This window comes from Larus michahellis, chromosome 4, assembly GCF_964199755.1.
Source record: "Larus michahellis chromosome 4, bLarMic1.1, whole genome shotgun sequence".
Classification (NCBI taxonomy): domain Eukaryota; kingdom Metazoa; phylum Chordata; class Aves; order Charadriiformes; family Laridae; genus Larus; species Larus michahellis.
In genome coordinates this window covers 33,988,561-34,013,098 of record NC_133899.1, presented here as the reverse complement: position 1 = coordinate 34,013,098, position 24,538 = coordinate 33,988,561, and the positions used below count along the sequence as shown (strand labels likewise).

The 24,538-nt window shown below is 54.0% G+C and overlaps 1 protein-coding gene and 1 pseudogene across 1 annotated transcript; both read left to right on the top strand.

Annotated features, from left to right (window-relative positions):
* Positions 1-15,440: 15,440 nt before the first annotated feature.
* On the top strand, positions 15,441-16,430 carry LOC141743079 (inositol 1,4,5-trisphosphate receptor-interacting protein-like 1). Its single transcript, XM_074586803.1, has one exon. The coding sequence runs from the start codon at positions 15,441-15,443 to the stop codon at positions 16,428-16,430; it is 990 nt and encodes a 329-aa protein (XP_074442904.1).
* Positions 16,431-20,735: 4,305 nt separating this feature from the next.
* On the top strand, positions 20,736-24,059 carry LOC141743078 (inositol 1,4,5-trisphosphate receptor-interacting protein-like 1; annotated as a pseudogene).
* Positions 24,060-24,538: the final 479 nt, after the last annotated feature.

Sequence of the window (24,538 nt, the reverse complement as noted above, 5' to 3'; positions counted from 1 at the left end):
AACAAACAAGGGAGCTCTTTTCCCTGTTTGCTGTTCTGGGGCAGCAGCTGCTACAGCTTTTGTGAACGTCTGGGCCAAGCTGAACCCCAGTGGAGTGAACGTGACAGCATAAAGCCTAATGCTTTGCAGGAAACACCATGTCAGATTTGTCCCTGTTCAGCTTGGTGGACTCTGAGGTGACAGGAGGGACCATCTGTGGTTTAAAACAAGTCAGCCCCAAACTCCAGCAACTCATGGTGGCCCTGGGTTTGTGGCCTGCAGATGGATGGTCTGGAAATATAGCTCCAAAGGTCAGTAGAGACCCATCCTCAGCCTTCTGCTGTGGAGTCAGCCTGGGTTTGGAGAGTGATGCAGTTGGAGGTAGCTCCTGGACAGTGAAGGGCTGTGCCCTTCCTGCTGGCACCATTCGGTCATGGCTGGTGATGGTGGCAGCCTTCACCCCCCAGCCCAACTCCAGCTGGGTGCCTGGGTGCACTCGTGTGCTGCGACCCCGCTCGCTGCAAGCAGCGCAGTCCCCTGCTGCCAGCTCCTCGCCTCTGGTGGGTGCTGAGCTGCCCTGTCCACCCCCCATGGTGGAGGTTGTCTTGCAAGACCTCGTGGGGGCAGTGCCATGTCTCCCTTCCCTGGGCTGCCTTCTCGTCACCTGCAGAGTGATGTTCAGGCTCAGAAAACATTACTCAGACCTGCAGGTCTTGCAAGCACCTACCGGTGGTGGGGGCTGCCCCATGTAAACACCACCCAAGCGGTGGGGTGCGGGCTCAGTTCCCGGCACCCATCAGCTCTGCTGCAAGCACCCCTGGCTGTAGCAGTGACACCCTGCTGTGTTTTGGAGCTGCACTCTTCACAAAAATATGAGCATCCCTAAACAGACCCGAGGTCCTAACACGACACTGCCAAGGATTTCTGCTGGGCTGCTGCTTCCAGCCTGCGCAAACATCAGTCCAGCCGGAGATTAAACAATATCCTTTAATAGGAACAGCGTTTCGAGCGCGGGGAGAAAAGAGCGTTCCCCATTCAGAGCTCTCACGCAGGCTGTGCAAGGGCTGTGGAGGGAGCGGGATGCCCTGATTTGGAAGTCCCTTGCTCAACCCGACTACTCAAAAGGCGTCTGTTTCCTGTGCTTGGGCCAAGGGAGAATTTTTTTTTATTTAGAAGATTCCTCGCCTGCTTAGCATAGAGGGGAACTCAAAAGACGCCAGCTCGTTCTCCTGGCCTCCGCCGAACGTGACTTTGACCTACAGCAGATGCGGGAGTTACTACCGGCTTGTCGGAGCCTCCTCTGCGCACGGGGCCAGGGCTCGCCAGCGCTGCCATTTATGGGGCTCCAGCCGTTGCCCTGATTAGATAGTGCTCGCCCAGTGCAGGGCAGCAGTCCCTCCTGGGCCTCACAGCGTTGCCTTGCTCCTCGAAGGCCACCCTGGGGTCCTGCCCGGGGGGAGACCCAGGGAAGGGGGCTGCTGAAACGCTCACTGGCAAAAACAGGAGCTGCCTTTAAAAATAAGCTGACAGAACAGCTAAGCTGGAGAGCATCACTCCTGTTTCCATGACAACGAGGGAACACAGCCTGCCAGGGCAGCGCCACTCCAGCCCTGGCTTTCCAACCCCGCTTTTGCCCTGCAAGGAGATTTCTCTCTGGCTCTTCCCTACTTTTACCCTCTTTTCTTATTCAGGCTCCTTTGGGTGGACCCTCCCTGTGGTCCCTGCTCTCTGCAACTACTCCTTCTGCCCCCCAAGACCTCCGAGCCTTCCTGGGATGGCAAAGCCACATTTTGCCACCGCCAGCACCCCAGGGTGTGGGACACAAGGGGTCCCACACCCTAAAATGGCCAAAACTTGGAGGACAAAGCCCCGCACCTGAAACAAGGGGCTGTGGACCAGGAGTCAGCCACATCTATCACAGGGTTTTATTGCTGCCAGCAATTGCGTAGGGTCTTCTCTGCGCTAGTTTGGAGGCTGATGTCCCCTCTGGTGTCCTCCCCATGCTGGTGGGAGGTGACCTTTGCGGGGGGACTAAAGTCTCTGGCTGTGAGTGAACCAAGAGGCTCTTCACCTCCAATAACATGCTTTTTATAGTCTTTTCCATTCCCAAGAGAAATTCTGCAGGAATTTTCTATTTCTGCAGGAGAGGCAGCAGGGAGAGGAAAGGTTGAGCTCTCTTGAGACATTTGTACTTTTATTTTTACTTTTGCTGTTTGGTTTTTTTTTAAATCTCGAGGAAGGAACAGACTAAAAGGGCATAAATAAAATACAACTAGTTGGGACAAAAATACTTGGTTGAAATCCTCGCCCAGGGCTGTGAGTGAGTTTGTGCTTGAGAGAGACATTCAGCTAAGGGAGGATTCTGCACCTCACACCGGGATTATTTTTTTTTCTCTATTCCATCTGCAGAAGAAAAAGAGTGACCAGGTTAACCCTCACCTCTGAAGAGGGTGAGCAGGAAGGCAGAGGACCATGTCCAAGAGCTGCTTTGACCACCCTGTCCCCAGCCTCAGCAAAGCTGCTTCCCCCGCACTGTGAACCAGGGCTAACGATGCTCTCCAAGGGCTGGTGAAAAGCCTGCTCGATGCTTTGCTAAATGCACCATCAAACACAAAGTACTGTTAGCACTAAGCCTGGCATAAGCTGAAGGAGCAATCTGGTTTTCTTTTCCAGTCCAGAGTTTGGGGTTTCACGGTTGTTGATGCCCCCAAAGCCCAGCCTTTAAGGTGTCCTGCTCCCGGTTAGCATCGCTGTCCTCCCCCGGGGGGGGTGGCAGGGGGCTTTTCTACCTTGGAAAGGAAAGAAAATACTGACAAGCTTTCAGCCACTTCTAAAATATGCTTTAGCTGCATGCTTCTCGCAGAGTGTAAGTGCCGTTGCTTAAAACAAATATATACATACTCAATTTTCTTGTCTTATTTTCCAAAGATCCCACAGTCTCAGCGTGGCTTGATAATAGTCCCTCACCACAGGTTGCCTTTTCTGAGAGGCTCATTTCCAAGTCCCAAAATATCTCCCGCAACAGCTCATTTAGAAACTGCAGCCACTTGGCCACGGCCACTGTGTCCCGGGTGCCGGTGTGAGCATAGGCTCGCCGCTGCAGCCAGCTTGCTGCTGCCGTCCGCAGTTGCCTCTGCCAGCACTCCAGGGTTTTTCTCTGTGGGGTGGAAGGACAAGAAAGAACATGTTGAGAAACAGCAAGCAGAGAATTACGTGCGAAGTTCAAAGATTAGTGGTTGGCTTATTAGGGTTTTTCCCCTAAGCTCAGTATTAAGTAATGCTAAATGACCCGCACGTAAATCAGAAGGGAGGATTAATAAAGGCTTAATGGTGGATGTTTGTGTTTGAAAATGTCATGGGACTAAGAGTGCTGGCAAACAACGGCGCGTTGCCCCCCTCACTGATACCCACTGGAAGATGTTTCTTAGGATCTTAAAAATTGTTTTACCTTACTTCCTAATTTTATGACTCTTTTTAATAAAAAAACTGTTCTCATGCCCATTCAGCCTCAAATAGCTCTTGGATTTATAAGTGTAATTCACCGTTCCTCTATATCTTGATGTGTTTATTCCAAATCCCTTTTAGGTAATCTAATATGTGATTTCTGGTGGTCCCTGCTCAGGGCTGGCTTTAACTGAAAGTGAATAAACTGAGCTGAAAGGTACATCATCTGGGTATTTAAACAAGCCCTGTAGAAGATGGTGGCTCACCAGAGAAGTTGTTCTTGGTGGAAGCTTCACTCTTGAACTAAGTTGTATGAAAAATCTCAACGCGGCCACGTGAATGACAAGCAAAATGGAAATGACTGTGAGAGAGGACAGTTTACAGGTACCCCAGGAAAGTAATGGCTGAAAGGGCACGTATTCTAAATACAAAGACGTGTCATTGCTGGCTTTGACACTGATTATATAAAAGTATTTGGAAAAGATACACTGGCCATCTGCTGTCTTATGCCTCTTCATGGGCTCCAGCTGACCCACCGCTTGGTGTCATTTCTCATAAATACTGCTCGAGGGCTCATCCTTTATTCCTTGAGAGGAAAAAAAAAATACAACTTTCGTCTGCTTTTAAAACTGTGTTTTGTACCACATGCAAGGGTCTGCCCAGCCAGGCATTCCGGGGTGTCACACCCAAGCACCAGGACCACCCGAATCAATTTGAAGGCATTTTGAGGGGAGCAGGAAGGGGCTGTGTAGAGGGATGCTCAGCCCCTGGAGATGTCCTGGATCCCATGAGAGAGGAAAGGGATGTGGCATCTTACTGACAATGGGTCATGGCATCAGGCAGTGATGACCGAAACAGGCAGTCCCCTCCCCTGTGTGAGGACACAGGTGACCACCAGCATGAAACACTGCCGAGCATCTGTGTCCACCAGTGGGAAAAGGACCAGATGCTCCAGGGGCAGCAGCTGGGGCCAGACTGATGATTCCCTGCTGGAGACTGGGGCCTGGGTTTGTCCGATATTTAGGTTATTGCCAGGAAGTGAAGAACCTGAACCATGGCAGAGCCCTGTACTGCTGCAGGGACCCTTCCCCTCTGACATACTGAAAAACCAGCCCCACAGCAACAAGCGGCAGGTCCAGCAGAGATGGACCTTCTCCATCCCCTGTCAAGGTTGTCCTCATCACCGTGTTCCGGCTCAGTGATGACACAGGCTTTTGCCTGCAATCCGAGACAGGCAGCTCCCCCCATGCTAAACTGCAAGGTCTCCGCCCTGCTAACAAGTCTTTTTGCAAACCACAGCGTTCGTTGCAAATAAAAACCACCAGGAAAAAAAAAAGAAGCCCCCCAAAAGACCAAACCACCAAGTAACAGAAAACATGTAGCTTATGGCTCTGGGTTGGTCACGTCCCCCACTTGCTGGGTATGAGGTTAGCTCAGCCTTTCTCCTAGATGAGCCCTCAGCCCTGCGCCACTTCATAGCACCCCACAGCAAGAGTAAGTCAAAGCAAATGCTTTAGGGGGATAACCCGTGAGCAGCTCAGCTGTTGCATAAGGATAAGGGCTGCTCAGATGCAAGGTGTGATACACAGCAGCATGCTGCATTAGTGTGCTTCTCACACGGCCCTGCAGAGAGCTGGCTGGTGCCACCTCTACTGCCTCTTAACCTGACTCTCTTCCATGTTAATGCAATCAGGCGGTGCCTTGCAGTCTGTATGGTCACTGGTGGCCAGGGATGCTGGCCAGGACACAGCCCTTTGAGACATCACTGCAGCCTTCCCCAGCACTTACCTCCTGCTGCTGGGATGGGGCTTCACAAGAATTTTGTGGAAGGGAAGGATGGACCTTCTGGGATGCCGTGAGAGACGCTGTGGTCTGGGGATCAGCCTCCGGAGAACCACGGGCAGAATGGGGAGGTGCCCAGAGCACCCAGGGGGCACTGAGGCCAAGCACTGGGGGTGGCTGGGTGCACTGTGGCAGTTGCACACATGTCTATGCGTGCCTGGCCTTGCATTCCCACCTCTGCTCTCCTCTGGCCTCCAGGACAGCCATAAGAAATCCTCAAGCCTCTCCTGAGGCTTTCAGCAGTGGGAAACAGCTGAGCTGTTGATTCCTCGTGGCCCTTTTGGCCCTCTAGGTAGGTGCAAGGTTTGGGGCACTGCTGGGCCCCCACCAGCCACCCCTCCGTGGGAGCAGAGAGCTCCCCATGCCACCCACCAGATGGAGGAAAGGAAACAGTGCTGGCAGCGGCATGTCCCCTTGGCCCAGCAGAGGGACAGGGGGACGTCCCAGGGGCAGAAGAAAGGAAGGCAGGCACTTATTCCAGCTCCGGGGGAAAGAGCATCCTCAAGATGCTCAACATTTTGCCTTAAAAAAAAGGCTTATAAAAAAGGAGCCAGCGATCACTCTCCTGTGGTGAGGAGCCAACGCTCCGGGGCCATGAGTTCTCCTGTCCATCGCAATCCTCTTCTCATGCACATTCCCATGGGTATCTCTGGAGCCATCTCTCCCCAGACAAGTCCCAACTCGGAGGCTGTTACAGCAGCAATCCGATACAATGGTATCCCGATGCCCTTTGCTGAAGACAGCCCACTCATGGAGCAGCATGGTCCCATAGCCATCCTGGTGTCCATTCCCACCAGAGACCTCTCCTGTCGTGCCCATCTGGACATCTTCTGTCACTCGCTCCTGGCACAGCCCTCCAGATCCTCACCGCCAGCACAGGATGGCTCTGCTGGCTTCCCAGTAATCACAGGTACTCTCTGCCCAGCAGCCCGGGAATGTCGTCAGCCCAAGTGGTGATTAGCGATGAATCAGTGGATTTCACCACAGCCGTGGAAGGAGACTGGCCGGTTTCTGTGGGTAGATGCAGCCTGGCCCACGCTTACTGAAATACCAGCTTTCCTGCCCGAGATGACTTCACCACCCAGTGCCCTAAAACCACCTCGTTTGCATCTCACTGCTGTGGTCACCTCCAGCTTATCCCTGGCCAGCTGGGCCAGTGAAGCAGGAGAAATCCCCTCTGTGCTGAAGCTGGGGCACAACCTCCATCAGCTCCCATGGGCAGGGCTGGGGCTAACGCTGAGCCTGCCATCAGTTTTGCCTCCAGTTTTGTTGCACTTTGAACATGCAGCAGCATCTGAACTGCAAACAGCCCCTATTTACACCCCAACAAAACTGTCCTCGGTGTATGTGCTAACTGCTCTGTCTGACCAGGCTAAAGAACGTGGCGTTTCAGTTGAGTTAATTCACTTGGTTTCCAGTCTTGTTCATTCCCCAGTAATCCAGGAAAGCTTTACTGTGCCCAAGTACTACTATCAAACACCATCGCAATAAGTCACTGCAAAAATATAAGCTGACACCTCAAAGGTCTCCTCAGCACAGGTTATTCTCAGTTTTACTCTCTGGTCATCAGTAACAGATGTGAAAGAGCAATTGGACTGCAGCTGCTGGCTGAACCTCACACCCACCTGCACTAAACACAGTGAGAAGCTGTGATCTTTACAAAGATCTGCACGTGTATCTGTCAAATTAATCTTCAATTCTGGTTTTATTCTGAAATTGCATCAGAGAAAGCTCGGAGTTGCCCACTCTGTATTTTTAGCTGAAGCTTTTAAAATTCATTAGAAACCTCAATGTTCACATTTTTCTAAATGTTACCCTTTCTCTCTATCCATTTTCCCGGGTGTTGAGCATGAAACATTTTGCCCTTTAAAAGTTCATATTCATATATATATACACACATATATAAAACAAAATATACATATGTTTATATAAATATATATCTATATATACGGTTTTTCTTACTCACTGTCTGGAGGAGGAAAATAAAAATCTTTAGGAGGTTTGGATGCAACTCTGTTTATTTTTACCCTGTCTGGTAATGCAGATTTTCCCCGTTAATTGTCGATCCCAGTTTGAGCCCACGCTGCCAATTTAATTACTAGACCCACACTGTGGGTGTAGTAGATACAGCTTCACCTGGCACACTCGACCTGGCTCTATGCAGCATTTCGACAAGAAAAAGATGGTCTTTCAAAAGGTGGGGGAGACCCAGTGTCTTCATGTACAAACAACCCTGCAGCCCATAGGGAAGCCCTCGCCACTGGGTTTTCCCGGCTCACAGCCAGTGAGGCAGAGGTGCTGTGGGGCTGGGAACCCAGGGCAAGCAGGCTGTGCCTCGAAATGGGGATGGTCAGGAGCTTGTGTCATTTCTGTGTACGAAAATATATCCTAACACGTTAAAACCAGGGGAAGAGGGTCAAGCGATGCGAGAGACCTAGATCTGATCAGCCTCTCATCTCAACATCTTAGGCTATGGGGTGTCCTCCTCCATTGCCAGGCTTGGCTTCCCCCTCACTGGGGACAAATAGAACCCAGCGAAGCCCTATGAGGGTGGAGAATTGCCCTGAATTGCCCTGCCACTTCCTGCTGGTGGCAGGCCAGAGCAAATGGTCACACAGGCTATTTCCAGCTTTATAACTGCAATTTTTTAGGGGAGGAGGGAAGGCAGGCTAGCCAGAGGAATGCAGAGCAGCCAAAGGAGCCTGCTGGCCTTCTGTTTCCCCAGGGGAAACAGAAAAGCAAACAGGAGATGAAAAGGCTGTGATGCCATCTCCTTTCCCAGAAGAGTGGCCTGCCCACCATGCTACCACATTTCATGTGTGTGTGTGGGTGAGTTAAAAAAAAAAAAATTTAAAAAAAAAATCACTCAAACTCTCCTGCTCAAGCTATTCCACATTGCATAAAAACATGGTAACGCTCATCTGAGGACAGGCTGGAGCCTAAACCTCCTCCCTCTCAGATGGGTGCTGGAGACATTAGGCAATAGCATCCTCCTTTTTATTCTTGGCCTAGTGACGGACTAATTCTGCTGGGCAAAATGGAAAGCCTGAGGAAAGCACTGCCCTGGCCTCGGCTGTGGTTGGGGCTGAGCCGAGGCGGAGGGCAGGACTTTAGTAGCAGTCTGCTGCACCCTGGGCAAGGCTCTCACCGGGGACGCTTCAGATAAAACCACCTTGCTCCATGCTTTGCTTCCGTGTGAGAGAAGTCACAGGGTTTGGCCACCTTGTCCCAGGAAGCAGAAGACTCCCCAGAGCACCTGGACCTCCTCATGAAGGAACCGCCCCGTCCCCTGGCTTGGCTGGGGACACAAGGGAGCACGTGGGGAGCTTGGCCACTGAACCCAAGGCCTGGTGTGGCAGGGTGCCCAGGATTGATGCCATAATGCTGAGCTTACCACCATCCTCTGTGTGGCTTAGTCCACAAGCGGGTGAAAGACCATGAATAATTTCCCAGTAGATAGCACAAAAGTGGAATAGGGAGCATTTATGGGCAGTCTACTGCCAGTAAGTGTAATGTGAGAGGTAAATGGTTTCCCGAGCAGCTTGATTTCTTGAATAAGGACCCTGGGGTGCCAGCAGGCAGCGTGCTGCCTGTGCCAGGCGTGCCGAGAGGGAAGGGGACCGGGATGGCTGACTGCCACCAGTGCAGGCATTGCCCTGCAGGGGCATCACGTGCAGGCCAGAGCTAGGCAGCCGATCCCCAGAGGAGAGCAGAAATGTTCATAAGAAAAAGACAATGAAAAATAGAATGAAATTTCCCTTGAAAATGTTGTAAAAATGGTGTGTGTTTCAAGTGGCACCCGGGAGCCGAGGGACATGAGCAGGACGCTGAGGATAACACTTCCAGATAACACTTCCAGCCTCACAACTCACATTGAGGTGCTGGAACATGGCCAAAGAAGGGCAAAGAGGCTGGTGTGGGGTCTAGAGCACAAGTCTTATGAGGAGCAGCTGAAGGAACTGGCGTTGTTTAGCCTGGGGAACAGGACACTCAGGGGAGACCTTATTGCTCTCTACCTGAAAGGAGGTTGTAGCGAGGTGGGTGTTGGTCTCTTCTCACAAGTAACATGCAAGACTCACAATCAGACAAGAGGAAATGGCCTCAAATTGCACCAGGGGAAGTTTAGATTGGATAGTAGGAAAAAATTTTACACTGAAAGGGTTGTCAAGCATTGGAACAGGCTGCTCAGGGAAGTGGTTGAACCACCATCCCTGGAGGTATTTAGAAGACATGTACATTCAAACTGAGGGGTCTGACCACATCCCAGGTAGAGAATCTTGCGCTTGCTCTTGTTAAATTTCATACGGTTGGTGATTGCCCAGCTCTCTACTCTATCCTGATCTCTCTGGAAGGTCTCTCTACCTTCAACAGAGTCCACAGCTCTCCTACTTTACTAGCATCGGCAAACTTACTTAACGCACACTCGATTCCTGCATCCAGATCATTTAGAAAAACATTCAAGAACACTGGCCTTAAAATTGAGCCCTGGGGAACTCTACTGGTGACTGGCACCAGCCTGATGGAACTCCATTTACAACTCTTTGAGCCCGAGCCATCAGCCCATTACGGTTTGCAGTTGGACTTCACAGAATCACAGAATCACAAAATGGCTCGGGTTGGAAGGGACCTTAAAGATCATCTCGTTCCAACCCCCCTGCCATAGGCAGGGACACCTCCCACTAGACCAGGCTGCTCAAAGCCTCTTCCAGCCTGGCCCTGAACACTTCCAGGGATGGGGCAGTCACAACTTCTCTGGGCAACCTCTTCCAGTGCCTCACCAACCTCACAGTAAAGAATTCCTTCCTAATGTCTAATCTAAATCTCCCCTCTTTCAGTTTCAGGCCGTTACTCCGTGTCCTATCACTACACTCCCTGATAAAGAGTCCCTCCCCATCCTTCCTGTAGGCCCCCTTTAGGTACTGGAAGGCCACTATAAGGTCTCCTCGGAGCCTTCTCTTCTCCAGGTTGAACCACCCCAACTCTCTCAGCCTGTCCTCATAGCATAAGTGCTCCAGCCCTCTCATCATCTTAGTAGCCCTCCGCTGGACTCGTTCCAACAGGTCCATGTCCTTCTTGTGCTGAGGACTCCAAAGCTGCACACAGTACTCCAGGTGGGGTCTCACCACAGCGAAAGAGAGGGGGAGAGTCACTTCCCTTGACTTGCTGGCCATGCTTCTCCTGATGCAGCCCAGGATGCGGTTGGCTTTCTTGGCTGCAAGTGCGCATTGCCGGCTCATGTTGAGCTTCTCATCCACCAGCACCCCCAAAGTCCTTCTCCTCAGGGCTGCTCTCAAGCCATTCTTCGCCCAACCTGTATCTGTGCCTGGGATTGCCATGACCCAGGTGCAGGACCTTGCACTTGGCCTGGCTGAACTTCATGACGTTCACACAGGCCCACCTCTCAAGCCTGTCCCAGTCCCTCTGGATGGCATCCCTTCCCTCCAGTGTGTAGACTGCGCCACACAGTTTGGTATTGTCGGCAAACTTGCTGAGGGTGCACTCAATCCCACTGTCCATGTCACTGACAAAGGTGTTAAACAGCACTGGTCCCAGTACTGACCCCTGAGGAACACCACTCGTCGCTGGTTTCCATGTGGACATTGAGCCGTTGACCACAACCCTTTGGGTGCAGCCATCTAGCCAGTTCCTTATCCACCGAGTGGTCCATCCATCAAATCCATGCCTTTCCAATTTAGAGACCAGGATGTCGTGTGGGACAGTGTCAAATGCTTTGCATAAATCCAGGTAGATGACGTCAGTTGCTCTCCCCTTATCTCCCAATGCTGTGGCAGCCCCATAGAAGGCCACCAAATTTGTCAGGCACAATTTGCCTTTGGTGAAGCCATGTTGGCTGTCACCAATTACCTCCTTATTTTCCATGTGCCTTAGCAGAGATTCCAGGAGGATTTGCTCCATGATCTTGCTGAGCACAGAGGTGAGACTGACCAGTCTGTAGTTCCCCAGGTCTTCCTTTTTTCCCTTTTTGAAAGGGAGTTGGTGTTTCTTTCGCAGTCCATGCCTGTAACTGGGAGAACAGAAGAAAAGATAACCTGCACCCCAGACTCCCTCATTAACCATCCCAAGGCCCTGAAGTCTCTTGATTGTTCCTGGGCTATGTGTTGCCACCTCATCATCACCCACGTGAAAGAGCAACAGCGGGTAGTACTGCGAGGGCCAAACCAGGCTGGGAAGTTTTCTTGTGACATCCCTCACCTGGGCCGCAGGGAGAAAGAGGGTCTGCCCGGCATATTGGGCCCTCTGTTCCCCTCAGAAGGGAGTCACCTACTACTACAACACACCTCTTCTTCCTTGTGGAGGCAGTTTTTAAACAGGGGGTAGGCCTTACTGGTCCCGGCATCTCTTCTGGTGTAGCCAGACCATCTTCCATACCATCCATGGTTTGGCCTACCTCCTTGAGAGCCTCACACCTATCGTACAGAGGCACCTAGTTTTAGGGGATGTGGGCAGAGAGGGGGTTCGCTTGCCACCTCTAGTATGGACTAGCCTCCATTCACTAGCCTCCTTTTGGCCACTGCCTTCAGTCTGGCAGGGGGAAGGTACCAGATCTCCTTCCACTCAGGGTTTTTTTGGTGGCTCTTCTGGTTTTGTACTCAGGGAGTTCAGAGCCTGATTGCACCAATCAATTTCTTTCTCACTCTCCCTGATGCTCCTCAACCTTTCTGCTTCCTCTTAGCTCTGCCACCAGGCTGAGTAGATCATCCACCTGGTCGCACCCCACACAGCTGTCACCCCTTCTGCATCCATCAGCCCTGAGAGGTTGTGGCACTCCCTGCAGCCAGAGGCCTGGGTGGCTGCGTGCTTCCACGGGAGCTGTTTGTGTGGCTACGTCTGCTCTGGCAAGCACAGAAGACGCAGGAAGCTGCGTCTTTCGAGTAGAGCCCGTGGCCGAGCTCCGCTCCTCAGCTTCCCGCGCAAACTGCCGCGCCACGCCCTGGCCGCCCGTCCTGGCCGCCGCGCTCCCTGGGGCCGCCTTGTACCGGGCTGGGGGCGCCTTGTACGGGGCTGGGGGCGCCGCCCCGTCAGCCGCCCTTGCGCCAGCTGCCGGCGCCCGGCGGGTCCCTGCCGCTGCCCGCGCTTGTCCCGGCCCCAGGGAAACTCGGGAAAAGCCCCTTTTCTCCGCGATCGCCCGGCTCCACTGCGGCCGTGTGGACACCGCGGCTGTTCGTCTCAGCGAGTGACCGTTAGTCGCGGTTACGCCACATATAAATCTACCGCTGCCGCGGCAGGCCCCATCTCGTCAGCCGCTCTCGCGCGAGCTGCGGGCCAGCCACGGGGCCCTGCCCCTACACGTGCTTCTCCTGACCTCACGAAAATTCCGGAAAAGCCCCTTTTTGCCGCGATCGCCCCACTCCTCTGCCAACGTGCCGGCACCAGGGCTGTTCATCTCAGCCAGTCAACAAGCCTAGTTGGGGGCATCCCCGCGCGGCGGGTTCTCACCCGGCATCGAGGGCCCAGCCACTGGCCCCTGGGCTGGGCACACCCTTGCTGCCTCCCCGCTGCCTCGTCCCCTCCCCTACCTGCTCCCAGCTCCCTGCGGCTCCCGTCCCGGCTCCCCCCGACGCCAGCTCCCTCCCTCCCAGCCCCACTGAACCCCTTCTCTCCCTACTCCTACAGGCTATGGCTGCAACAAGAGTCCTTGACATTGCCAGGAGCCTTGCGATAGAGACTCTCTCCCATTACCCCCTGCACAGCGACCGCCCCCCCTCTTCCCAAATCCGTTCCCCTGGGGAGCTTCACCCTGTGCTTATTTATGTCAATAAATCACTTGTTTAACACACAGACGCTGCCTCCGTGAGTGTCTGGGCATCACTTTGTTGGGGAACACAGGCACAGGGTGCTGACGGCTCAGCTGCCACAGAGCCAGGGAGCATTTTGCAGAAAAGCTGGTTCCCGTGTATGAAGCACACCAGCGACTGGTGAACTCCCTCTCCTCCCCTTGGTTTAAGCTGAGGCAACCCCTGGCCCACGGCAGCTTGCCATTCCTCTTCAGAGCTGATGTTCCGGCTCTGGTTGCACTGATTCCCTAGCTAAGGCTCCCCCTCCCGCGTTGGGGCAATGGGAATAATTTGTCACCCTCCACAGCTGGGCACATTGCCTGTGTGGCTCCGCAGGGAGGGAGCCTGACGTGGCTTCCTTGGGGGCCATACACAAAGCAAGCCCTGGGAGCGCCATAGCATTGCCCTCGGGTGACCCCAGCGAGGTGGGAATGACGCGGGCCGAGTGGGGAGCCCTTTGCATGGGGGACAAGTGCCACGACGGCAGAGCGGGGCCCTGGCGGCTCTGGCTCCTGTACCAGCATGAGACTCATGCTCCACACCCTCTCGTCTCCTCATGCTCAGGTTCTCACCACTTGAACACAGGGAACTTGAACTGCAGGGAAAAAGAGGGGAGAATGGGCGACACAGAAAGGAAAGGGAAATGCCCGCGCAGCAGCCCTCTGCCAACAGCGGCAGCGTGCTCCTCGCAGTGGCCTCCCCAGCGCAGCAGCCGGTGAAGACCGTGGCGGCTGCAAAGATGATTTTTGCACTGCTTTCCCTTCACACTGTCATGACCATGGTGGCGATTGGACACAGGTCGAGAAACTCCCTGGCAGCTCTGGCTGGGCAGGGACCAAGTGAGAGGCGCTGCTGAGGTGCCTCTGTGTGTTCACTGGGGTCCCGGTGGAGCATCTGCTCGTCCCAGACACTCCTCAGGGAGTTGGTGCCACAGAACAGACCGTGCTGGACGTGGAGAAGCCGGTGCTGTGTCATCAGGGGGAGTTGCCCATGGGGAAATCTCCACCTGCATCCCCAACATCACCCTTGGGAAATGTCTCTTTGGAAGCAGTGTCCTCTCGCCGTGGCACAGCCGGAACAGAGATCCTGCCATGGACAGGCCCCATCCCACCACCAGCATATACACCACCACCCACCCATCGGTGTCCCGAAGGCACCGAGAGCACAACCACCACCACAAGCTCAGAGGCCAGCACCAAGGCAGCCGATTCCATCTCATGGGACGGGATCTCAAGGAGCAAGCAAAGCATCCACGGGCCACAATGCCCCATTCTATGTTTGCTAAGGGTTTGGGGGTGCTTCTGTGATGGTGTGCTCCCCGCCAGGTGCCAACCGGACCTTCATCTCCCATGTCCCTGCCCAAGAGATAACCAGCCATGGTGGTCACAACAGGTGCACCTGGTCGTGATGGTGGCATCCAGGGCTCAAAGGTGGTTTTGGGGAGTCTGATAACAACACAATAGCCAAGGGCAAACTTGAGCAATGCTGGTGCTGTGGTCAATGTGCAAATAGGACTAGAGGGCAACCATCTTACCCCCGTAAATAGTCAACAGCCCAGGAGCCCTTGGAGCTCTCCTGCACAGCAGCAGGCTACCTTGAGTAGGGACACCTCTCAAGATTACTTCTCGAGATCCAGAGATTCCTCGGCACAACAGATCCTCAGCAAGTGACTGATAGCATGCTAAACTTTGAAATCTTAGCTAAGTGATGGAAAGGATTGATTGTGCAGGTATCATCCTGTAGACATAAACGCTTGAGCAACTCTGAGACTAGGATTGGATGCAGCTGCCCCTGGACTCCTCTCTGAGAAGGAGTTTGGAAAGCAAGAGGGTCCTCTCTGAACCTCCTGACTCAACGGGAGGCTCTCCCTCACAGTTCTGACTGACCCTGCCCTCCATGCAGTAAATGACCGATTGCACCTCGCCATCGAATCCTCTTAAAAAACACTCACATTTACTACAAAAAGCTGTCACTGAGCCGGGGGGGTGCCCAAGGGCGGGGCTGGTTGCCGGCCTGTGATGCGCTTTGTGGCATGGGACACCACAGGGGACGCGTCACAATGGGGGGCAGCTATAAAAGGCGCCAGCAGCAGCGCTGCCCCAGTACGGCCTGGGCTAGCGGTGAGTGGGCTGGCGGGGGGAGGCTGGGCTGGACCAGGGCCGGGGCAGAAACGCTGGCCCCAGGGGGTGGGTTCTCACCCAGCATCGAGGGCCCAACTGCTGGCCCCTCTGCTGGACACAGGCCTTGCTGCCTCCCCACTGCCTCGTCCCCTCCCCTACCCGCCCCCAGCTCCCTGCGGCTCCCGTCCCCATTTCCCCCGCCGCCAGCTCCCTCCCTCCCAGCCCCACTGAACCCCTTCTCTCCCTATTCCTACAGGCTATGGCTGCAACAAGAGTCCTCGCCTTGCTTGCGCAAAGCATCATCCAGCTCCCGCAGAGGGTTGGCAGTGAGCTGGACGACAGCAAGCACGAGCACGTGCAGCAGTTTATGGAGCAGCTGAGCCTGGAGACGACTTGGCTGCTGCAGGAGCTGGAGCGGGGCGCCTTTGCCTGGGGAGCCCTGCTCTTCGCTGCCTTACAGCAATGGCAGTTCTGGGCCATTGCAGGAGTGATGGTCCTGCTCTTCAGGCTCTGCTGCTGGCTCAGGAAAAGGAGCCAACAACCAAAGAAGGACACTTTGAGAGATGAGGCTGATAAGGAGGAGCCAGAAGAAATACCCAGTGTTGCCCTGGATCTGCGCTGGATTTCGGCCACACGCCTTCTGGACCTGTCAGAGTCCTTCACAATGGTGGAGGAGCTGGTGGACGAACTTCTCCGTATCTGCCAAAAACTCTCTTGGGACAGTTTCGTGCCACGACTGGGGCCAGTCATCGGGGTGAGCAGCACCTTACAAGGTTGGATTCCCTGTGAGGAGGAGGCCGTCTACCGCCTGCTCGTGCCCCTGAAGTCCCCCCGGGGCCATGCCTTCCACCTGGAGATGGGCAGCGCCACCGAGGACACGCTGGCGAGGAAGGCCAGCCTCCGCGTAGACCTGCGGTGTACCTGCATGAAGGAGCCGCTGGCGGAGGACATGCTGTGCTTCCTCCACCACCCTGAGGAGGAGCTGAGGGAAAAACAGGGGCCCAGCCTCCTACACACCTTCTGCACTGGCCCCTACCTGGACATAGACACAACCGCACGCTGGCTCCAGATGCTGCTAAAAGACGCCTGGGCGGTTATGCCCCAGTCGAGACACTGCTGTCTAACGGTGCTGCCCTCCAAGCACTCCTGCAAGCTCCAGATGACGCACGCTTCCAACAGTACCATCCTGATTGAGCTCATGTTTGGAGTGAAGCAGGGCGACTCGTACGCCTTCCTCAGCTGTGAGTAGGCAGAGGCCACTGTTACCAGCAGCAGGACGCGGCCATTGCCAGGAGCCTTCCAACAGAGACTCTCTCCCGTTACCCCCTGCACAGCGACTGCCCCCCCTCTTCCCAAATCCGTTCCCCTGGGGAGCTTCACCCTGTGCTTATTTATGTCAATAAATCACTTGTTTAACACACAGACACTGCCTCCGTGAGTGTCTGGGCATCACTTTGTTGGGGAACACAGGCACAGGGTGCTGACGGCTCAGCTGCCACAGAGCCAGGGAGCATTTTGCAGAAAAGCTGGTTCCCGTGTATGAAGCACACCAGCGACTGGTGAACTCCCTCTCCTCCCCTCGGTTTAAGCTGAGGCCCCCCTGGCCCACAGCAGCTTGCCTTTGCCCAGCACAATTTCAGGTGCCCCAGGGTCGAGCGAGCCGTCGCCCGCCCAGTATGACCCACGGCCGCAGCATCTGCACAACCCGTGGCAGGCACCCAGGGCACAACGGTGAGTAATGCTGAGAACCAGAACCTGTTGGAGGATTTTTAATACAAAGGGGTCATCCTGTGAACACTCCAAGCACCGAAGAGCTGCTAACAACTATGTAGGCCAAGCACCGAAGAACTGCTAACAACTATGTAGGCTTTGTTAGTTTGAAGGCTATGTGAAAACATTGTAGCGATGTTAGAAATGCTGTGACCAACAAGATATGAGAAAGTGTGCTGAATTCAGCGTGTGAAATGTAGAACTTCACCCAGGATATAGGAGGGGTGATTGTCCGCGTGGACAGATGCTTTAAGCCAATTATAATATGTTGCTGGCCGCGTGCACAGCTCGTGCAACCAATCAGCAAATTGTCGGCGCGTGATGCGGAATCAGAACGTCTATAATAACTGAGCTATCTGTGCAATAAACTGGCATTAACCTGATCACATTGGTCGTTGTGTTATTGTCCGAGCCTTCCGCGCTGACAAGTGGTGCCCGAACAGGGACCCTCAGATCGGTGTTGGGATCAGCGAATACCCGATGAGCAACCGACGGACGGAGGGGGTGGAAGAAGCCAGTCTATAGGTGAGTGCTGCCCCGGCACTTGGGAAGACGCTAGCACATCAAGGTAGGGAATCTTGCATTGGCCAAGCGAGCAGCCGGGGAGGAGATGGGGTCTACGCTCTCCAAAGAAGAAGAGGCAGTAGTTAAGCTCCTCCAACATATACTCTCTACGAGAGGATTAAAGTATGATACGCCTACCTTGAAGGCGCTCTTAGTATGGGCGCGGGATAAAGGACTTATCCCCACAGTTGCTACCGCTTTTGCTCAAGATACGTGGGCTAAAATAGGAGCAGTGTTGTGGGATGACGTAAGTAAAGGATCCAAGGAGGCGCAGAAACTCTCCGCCGTGTGGAGGTTAGTATCAGAGACTTTGAAAACGATGCAGGCAGAACGTGCTGCGGCTGCCTCTGCCTTTGCAGCATTAACACCTGGAGTTAAGGATGTTTCTCCCACGAGTCTTTCTTTCGGGGGATCGCCAGAAGCTGTTGTCCCTCAACCCCGGGGCTGCAGAATAACGCAGGGGAATGTAGCGTGTCGCGCCGTTACTGCCCGAGCCAACCTACTCCCACTACAGACTCTCTTGAGACACCTGTTTATGAAAGTGGAAAAGAGGAAGAAACTATGTTTCCTCCTCCCCCTCCCAAAGACACTGTTGTTGAAAATACCGAAGGAGACTCCCCTGAGGATTCCAGGGATCAGTCAATACCGTACCCTCCTCTGCCACCCTCTACTCCACCATCACCCGGCAGCAGCACTAGAGTACCACCTGGTGTACTGACAGACCATCAATTCCGGGAGTTGTTAAAAAAGTTGGAAGCGATGGAAGCTCGTCTAGACGATCAATCCAGTTCACGAGCTTCTCCAGTTTACCCTGCTCCTTTGCCACTGCCTCATCATGCCTTGTCGTGGCCACCATCGTCGGAAAATGCAGGGGGTGGGGGAGCGGTAGGAGGGGAGAAAGAATTAACAAACCGATGGAGGGGAGTAATTAGAGATGTGGCAATTGAGGGCATGTTTCTTGATCCTATGGCGTTTCCGGTGTTTGCTAATGCGGGGGGTGGAAAGGATTGGGAACCGTTTGATTGGAAATTGTTAAAGGAGGCAAAACAAGCTGTTAGTCAATATGGACTAAGCTCTCCCTATACTAGGGCTATGGTAGAGCATTTATTTACTGCGAATTTACTCACACCACATGATTCAAAGCAGATTTCTCAAATGTTGCTCACCCCTTCTCAGCAGTTGCAGTTTTTCAGTGTGTGGCAGAACCTATGCGATCAGGCTGCTGCCACCCCGCGTCCTCAAGGTGATCCTTTGTATGGGGTACAAACACAGATGTTAATGGGGACGGGACCTTACGTTCGGACTGATTGGCAAGCTAATTTTGCTGTGGAGGTTTTGCAACTCAGTCAACAGCTAGCTCACAGGGCTTTGTTGGGGATTAGAGGGGAAAAAACTCCTCCTGCTTTTACAAATGTTCACCAAAAATCTATGGAGCCTTATTCTGAGTTTGTTGATAGATTGCATGCGGCTATTTCTGCTATTGAATTGGGAGGACAAAATTCAGTATTACAAAGAGATTATGGGTTTAAGATGACAGGCGCTTTCACTGGTATGCAAAATGTTACTCCTACTGTATCATTTATTAAGAGTAATTATTGTCAAAATGAAGGTGCTGACCTAGGACTATCATATGGAGGGATTTGGAATAATGCATCTTTTCCAAAGCTACTTCCACCTGGATATTTCTTGATATGTGGTGATCGAGCTTGGGGAGGCATTCCTAGTCGCACAGTAGGAGGACCGTGTTATTTAGGCAGACTTACCTTGTTTGCTCCTGACAGGATTAGTCTTATTAGTCTTAGGAACTAGTCACGGCGATCACGACGAACGATTACCGATTTTACTCCTGAGTGCAGTGATCGCATCGAGTTTTGGGATCGCCTGTCAAAAATTTTTGCAGGCTTTTTAGCTCCAGGTGTGGCTGCAGCCAAGGCTTTAACAGATCTAGAAAAGCTAGCCTGTTGGAGTATAAAACAGTTTAACCTGACTTCTGAGATGATTTCTGCTTTATTAACAGGTGTTGATAGTATACGACATGCTGTGCTGCAGAATCGTGCTGCTATTGATTTTTTGTTGTTAGCACAAGGCCATGGTTGTGAGGATTTTGAAGGCATGTGTTGTATGAATTTGTCTGATCACTCACGCTCCATTCATGACCACTTAGCCCAGTTACAGCACAATATGCATAAGCTCACTCAGGGTCATTCGTGGTTGGAGCAATTGTTTAATTCTTGGGGACTGGCAGGCTGGGTACAAGATTTGTTGAAACAGGGCCTTGTAATTTTGATTGTTGTAATGATATTGCTGATCATTTTACCTTGTTTGTTTTCTTGTCTACGAAGATCTTTAGAAGCGTCCGTGGAAAAAATGTTTTCAGGTGCTTGGATTGTTCAAAAACAAAAAGGGGGATTTGTTGGACGATTTTTAATACAAAGGGGTCATCCTGTGAACACTCCAAGCACCGAAGAGCTGCTAACAACTATGTAGGCCAAGCACCGAAGAACTGCTAACAACTATGTAGGCTTTGTTAGTTTGAAGGCTATGTGAAAACATTGTAGCGATGTTAGAAATGCTGTGACCAACAAGATATGAGAAAGTGTGCTGAATTCAGCGTGCGAAATGTAGAACTTCACCCGGGATATAGGAGGGGTGATTGTCCGCGTGGACAGATGCTCTAAGCCAATTATAATATGTTGCTGGCCGCGTGCACAGCTCGTGCAACCAATCAGCAAATTGTCGGCGCGTGATGCGGAATCAGAACGTCTATAATAACTGAGCTATCTGTGCAATAAACTGGCATTAACCTGATCACATTGGTCGTTGTGTTATTGTCCGAGCCTTCCGCGCCGACAAGAACCAAAGCTTTCAAGGTGAGGGGGTGGGAGGTTCAATTTCTCTCTGGATCACAGGTTTTTAGTGAGTGCCAGCTGGGGTAGTTCGCTGTGGCCAGCCTTTTGGTGTGACATGTTCGCTCTCTGGAAGCAATTTTCAATTGCTGCGTACAAGCTGAAACAAAAGCACGGCCGCTGGAGTGCTACTGCTGCTCTTCGGGCTCTGCTGCTGGCTCAGGAAAAGGAGCCGACAGCCACCCAGCAGGAGCAAGAAGGACACTTTGAGAGACGAGGCTGATAAGGAGGAGCCAGAAGAAATACCCAGTGTTGCCCTGGATCTGCGCTGGATTTCGGCCACACGCCTTCTGGACCTGTCAGAGTCCTTCACAATGGTGGAGGAGCTGGTGGACGAACTTCTCCGTATCTGCCAAAAACTCAGTAATGGCGCTTGATTGAACGGGGTTTAACAGCCACCAACGGTCACTCGCTCAGGGAGAGCTGTGGTGCAGGTACGTCCGCGAGGGAGCGGGGGTTCATGGCAAAAAAACAGGGTCTTTTCCTGATCTTTCCAGAGCCAGGCAAAGGCCAGGAGAGTTCAGGCAGCCTGTGAGAGCCAGCAGCTCGCACGAGGGTTGGTGAGAAGTCAAGGTTGGGGCCTACAGTAATGGCGCCCGCTTTAAAGGGGGTGTAACAGCCACCAAGGGTCACTCGCTGAGGGAGAGCTGTGGTGCAGGTACGTCCACAAGGGAGTGGGGGTTCATGGCAAAAAAACCAATGTTTTTTCCTGATCTTTCAAGAGCCGGGGAAAGGACAGGAGAGCGCAGGCATCCCGAGAGAGCCGGCAGCTCGCACGAGGGTTGGTGACAAGTTGGCATCAGGGCCAGCAGTAATGGCGCCCGCTTTAAAGGGGGTGTAACAGCCACCAACGGTCACTCGCTCAGGGAGAGCTGTGGTGCAGGTAAGTCCGCAAGGGAGCCGGGGTTCGTGGCAAAAAAGAAAAACATTTTTTCACGATCTTTCAAGAGCTGGGGAAAGGCCAGGAGAGCACAGGGAGCTGCTGGCTCCCGCGGCAGCTCTGTCTCCTGGGACACCACAGGGGATGCGTCACAATGGGGGGCAGCTATAAAAGGCGCCAGCAGCAGCGCTGCCCCAGTACGGCCTGGGCTAGCGGTGAGTGGGCTGGCGGGGGGAGGCTGGGCTGGACCAGGGCTGGGGCAGAAACGCTGGCCCCCAGGGGGTGGGTTCTCACCCAGCATCGAGGGCCCAGCCACTGGCCCCTGGGCTGGGCACAGGCCTTGCTGCCTCCCCGCTGCCTCGTCCCCTCCCCTGCCTGCCCCCAGCTCCCTGCGGCTCCCGTCCCCATTTCCCCCGCCGCCAGCTCTCTCCCTCCCAGCCCCACTGAACCCCTTCTCTCTCTATTCCTACAGGCTATGGCTGCAACAAGAGTCCTCGCCTTGCTTGCGCAAAGCATCATCCAGCTCCCGCAGAGGGTTGGCAGTGAGCTGGATGACAGCAAGCACGAGCACGTGCAGCAGCTTATGGAGCAGCTGAGCCTGGAGACGACTTGGCTGCTGCAGGAGCTGGAGCGGGGCGCCTTTGCCTGGGGAGCCCTGCTCTTCGCTGCCTTACAGCAATGGCAGTTCTGGGCCATTGCAGGAGTGATGGTCCTGCTCTTCAGGCTCTGCTGCTGGCTCAGGAAAAGGAGCCAACAACCAAAGAAGGACACTTTGAGAGACGAGGCTGATAAGGAGGAGCCAGAAGAAATACCCAGTGTTGCCCTCGATCTGCGCTGGATTTCGGCCACACGCCTTCTGGACCTGTCAGAGTCCTTCACAATGGTGGAGGAGCTGGTGGACGAACTTCTCCGTATCTGCCAAAAACTCTCTTGGGACAGTTTCGTGCCACGACTGGGGCCAGTCATCGGGGTGAGCAGCACCTTACAAGGTTGGATTCCCTGTGAGGAGGAGGCCGTCTACCACCTGCTCGTGCCCCTGAAGCCCCCCCGGGGCCATGCCTTCCACCTGGAGATGGGCAGCGCCACCGAGGACACGCTGGCGAGGAAGGCCAGCCTCCGCGTAGACCTGCGGTGTACCTGCATGAAGGAGCCGCTGGCGGAGGACATGCTGTGCTTCCTCCACCACCCTGAGGAGGAGCTGAGGGAAAAACAGGGGCCCAGCCTCCTACACACCTTCTGCACTGGCCCCTACCTGGACATAGACACAACCGCACGCTGGCTCCAGATGCTGCTAAAAGATGCCTGGGCGGTTATGCCCCAGTCGAGACACTGCTGTCTAACGGTGCTGCCCTCCAAGCACTCCTGCAAGCTCCAGATGACGCACGCTTCCAACAGTACCATCCTGATTGAGCTCATGTTTGGAGTGAAGCAGGGCGACGCGTACGCCTTCCTCAGCTGTGAGTAGGCAGAGGCCACTGTTACCAGCAGCAGGACGCGGCCATTGCCAGGAGCCTTCCAACAGAGACTCTCTCCCGTTACCCCCTGCACAGCGACCGCCCCCCCTCTTCCCAAATCCGTTCCCCCGGGGAGCTTCACCCTGTGCTTATTTATGTCAATAAATCACTTGTTTAACACACAGACGCTGCCTCCGTGAGTGTCTGGGCATCACTTTGTTGGGGAACACAGGCACAGGGTGCTGACGGCTCAGCTGCCACAGAGCCAGGGAGCATTTTGCAGAAAAGCTGGTTCCCGTGTATGAAGCACACCAGCGACTGGTGAACTCCCTCTCCTCCCCTCGGTTTAAGCTGAGGCAAGCCCTGGCCCACAGCAGCTTGCCTTTGCCCAGCACAATTTCAGGTGCCCCAGGGTCGAGCGAGCCGTCGCCCGCCCAGTATGACCCACGGCCGCAGCATCTGCACAACCCGTGGCAGGCACCCAGGGCACAACGGTGAGTAATGCTGAGAACCAGAACCAAAGCTTTCAAGGTGAGGGGGTGGGAGGTTCAATTTCTCTCTGGATCACAGGTTTTTAGTGAGTGGCGTAGTTCGCTGTGGCCAGCCTTTTGGTGTGACATGTTCGCTCTCTGGAAGCAATTTTCAATTGCTGCGTACAAGCTGAAACAAAAGCACGGCCGCTGGAGTGCTACTGCTGCTCTTCGGGCTCTGCTGCTGGCTCAGGAAAAGGAGCCGACAGCCACCCAGCAGGAGCAAGAAGGACACTTTGAGAGACGAGGCTGATAAGGAGGAGCCAGAAGAAATACCCAGTGTTGCCCTGGATCTGCGCTGGATTTCGGCCACACGCCTTCTGGACCTGTCAGAGTCCTTCACAATGGTGGAGGAGAAAAACAGGGGCCCAGCCTTCTACACACCTTCTGCACCGGCTTCTACCTCGATGCGGAGAAAATTGCCCACTGGTTCCAGAACTTGGTGAGCTCAGTCTGGGGGAGATGCCTCAGTCGCATTGCTACGGTGTGAAGGTGCTGCCTTCCAGCCGCTCCTGCAAGCTGCAGCTCACAAATGCCTGCAGGAGATCCCTCTTCGTTCAGGTGATGTTTGGGGTGCAGCAAGGACATCTTCCTGAGCAGCCAGACTACAGAGGCCATCTTCTCCTAAAGCACCATGTGGGCAGAGAGCTTCGCTGTGGCAGAGCTGAAGTCCTCAGGCATATGGCCAGGCAGGCCCCGCACTGCAGGCCAGTAGTAATGGCGGGAGAGCGTAGGCAGCCCACGAGAGCCAGCAGCTCGCACGAGGGTTGGTGACAAGAGGGAGTTGGGGCCTACAGTAATGGCGCCCGATTTAAAGGGGCTCTAACAGCCACCAGCGACCACTCGCTGAGGGAGAGCTGTGGTGCAAGTAGGTCCACAAGGGAGCGGAGGTTCATAGCGCAAAAAGAGGTTTTTTCCCGATCTTTCAAGAGCTGGGGAAAGGACAGGAGAGCGCAGGCATCCCGAGAGAGCCGGCAGCTCCCACAAGGGTTGGTGACAAGATGGCATCAGGGCCAGCAGTAATGGCGCTTGATTGAACGGGGTTTAACAGTCACCAACGGTCACTCGCTCAGGGAGAGCTGTGGTGCAGGTACGTCCGCGAGGGAGCGGGGGTTCATGGCAAAAAAACAGGGTCTTTTCCTGATCTTTCCAGAGCCAGGCAAAGGCCAGGAGAGTTCAGGCAGCCTGTGAGAGCCAGCAGCTCGCACGAGGGTTGGTGAGAAGTCGAGGTTGGGGCCTACAGTAATGGCGCC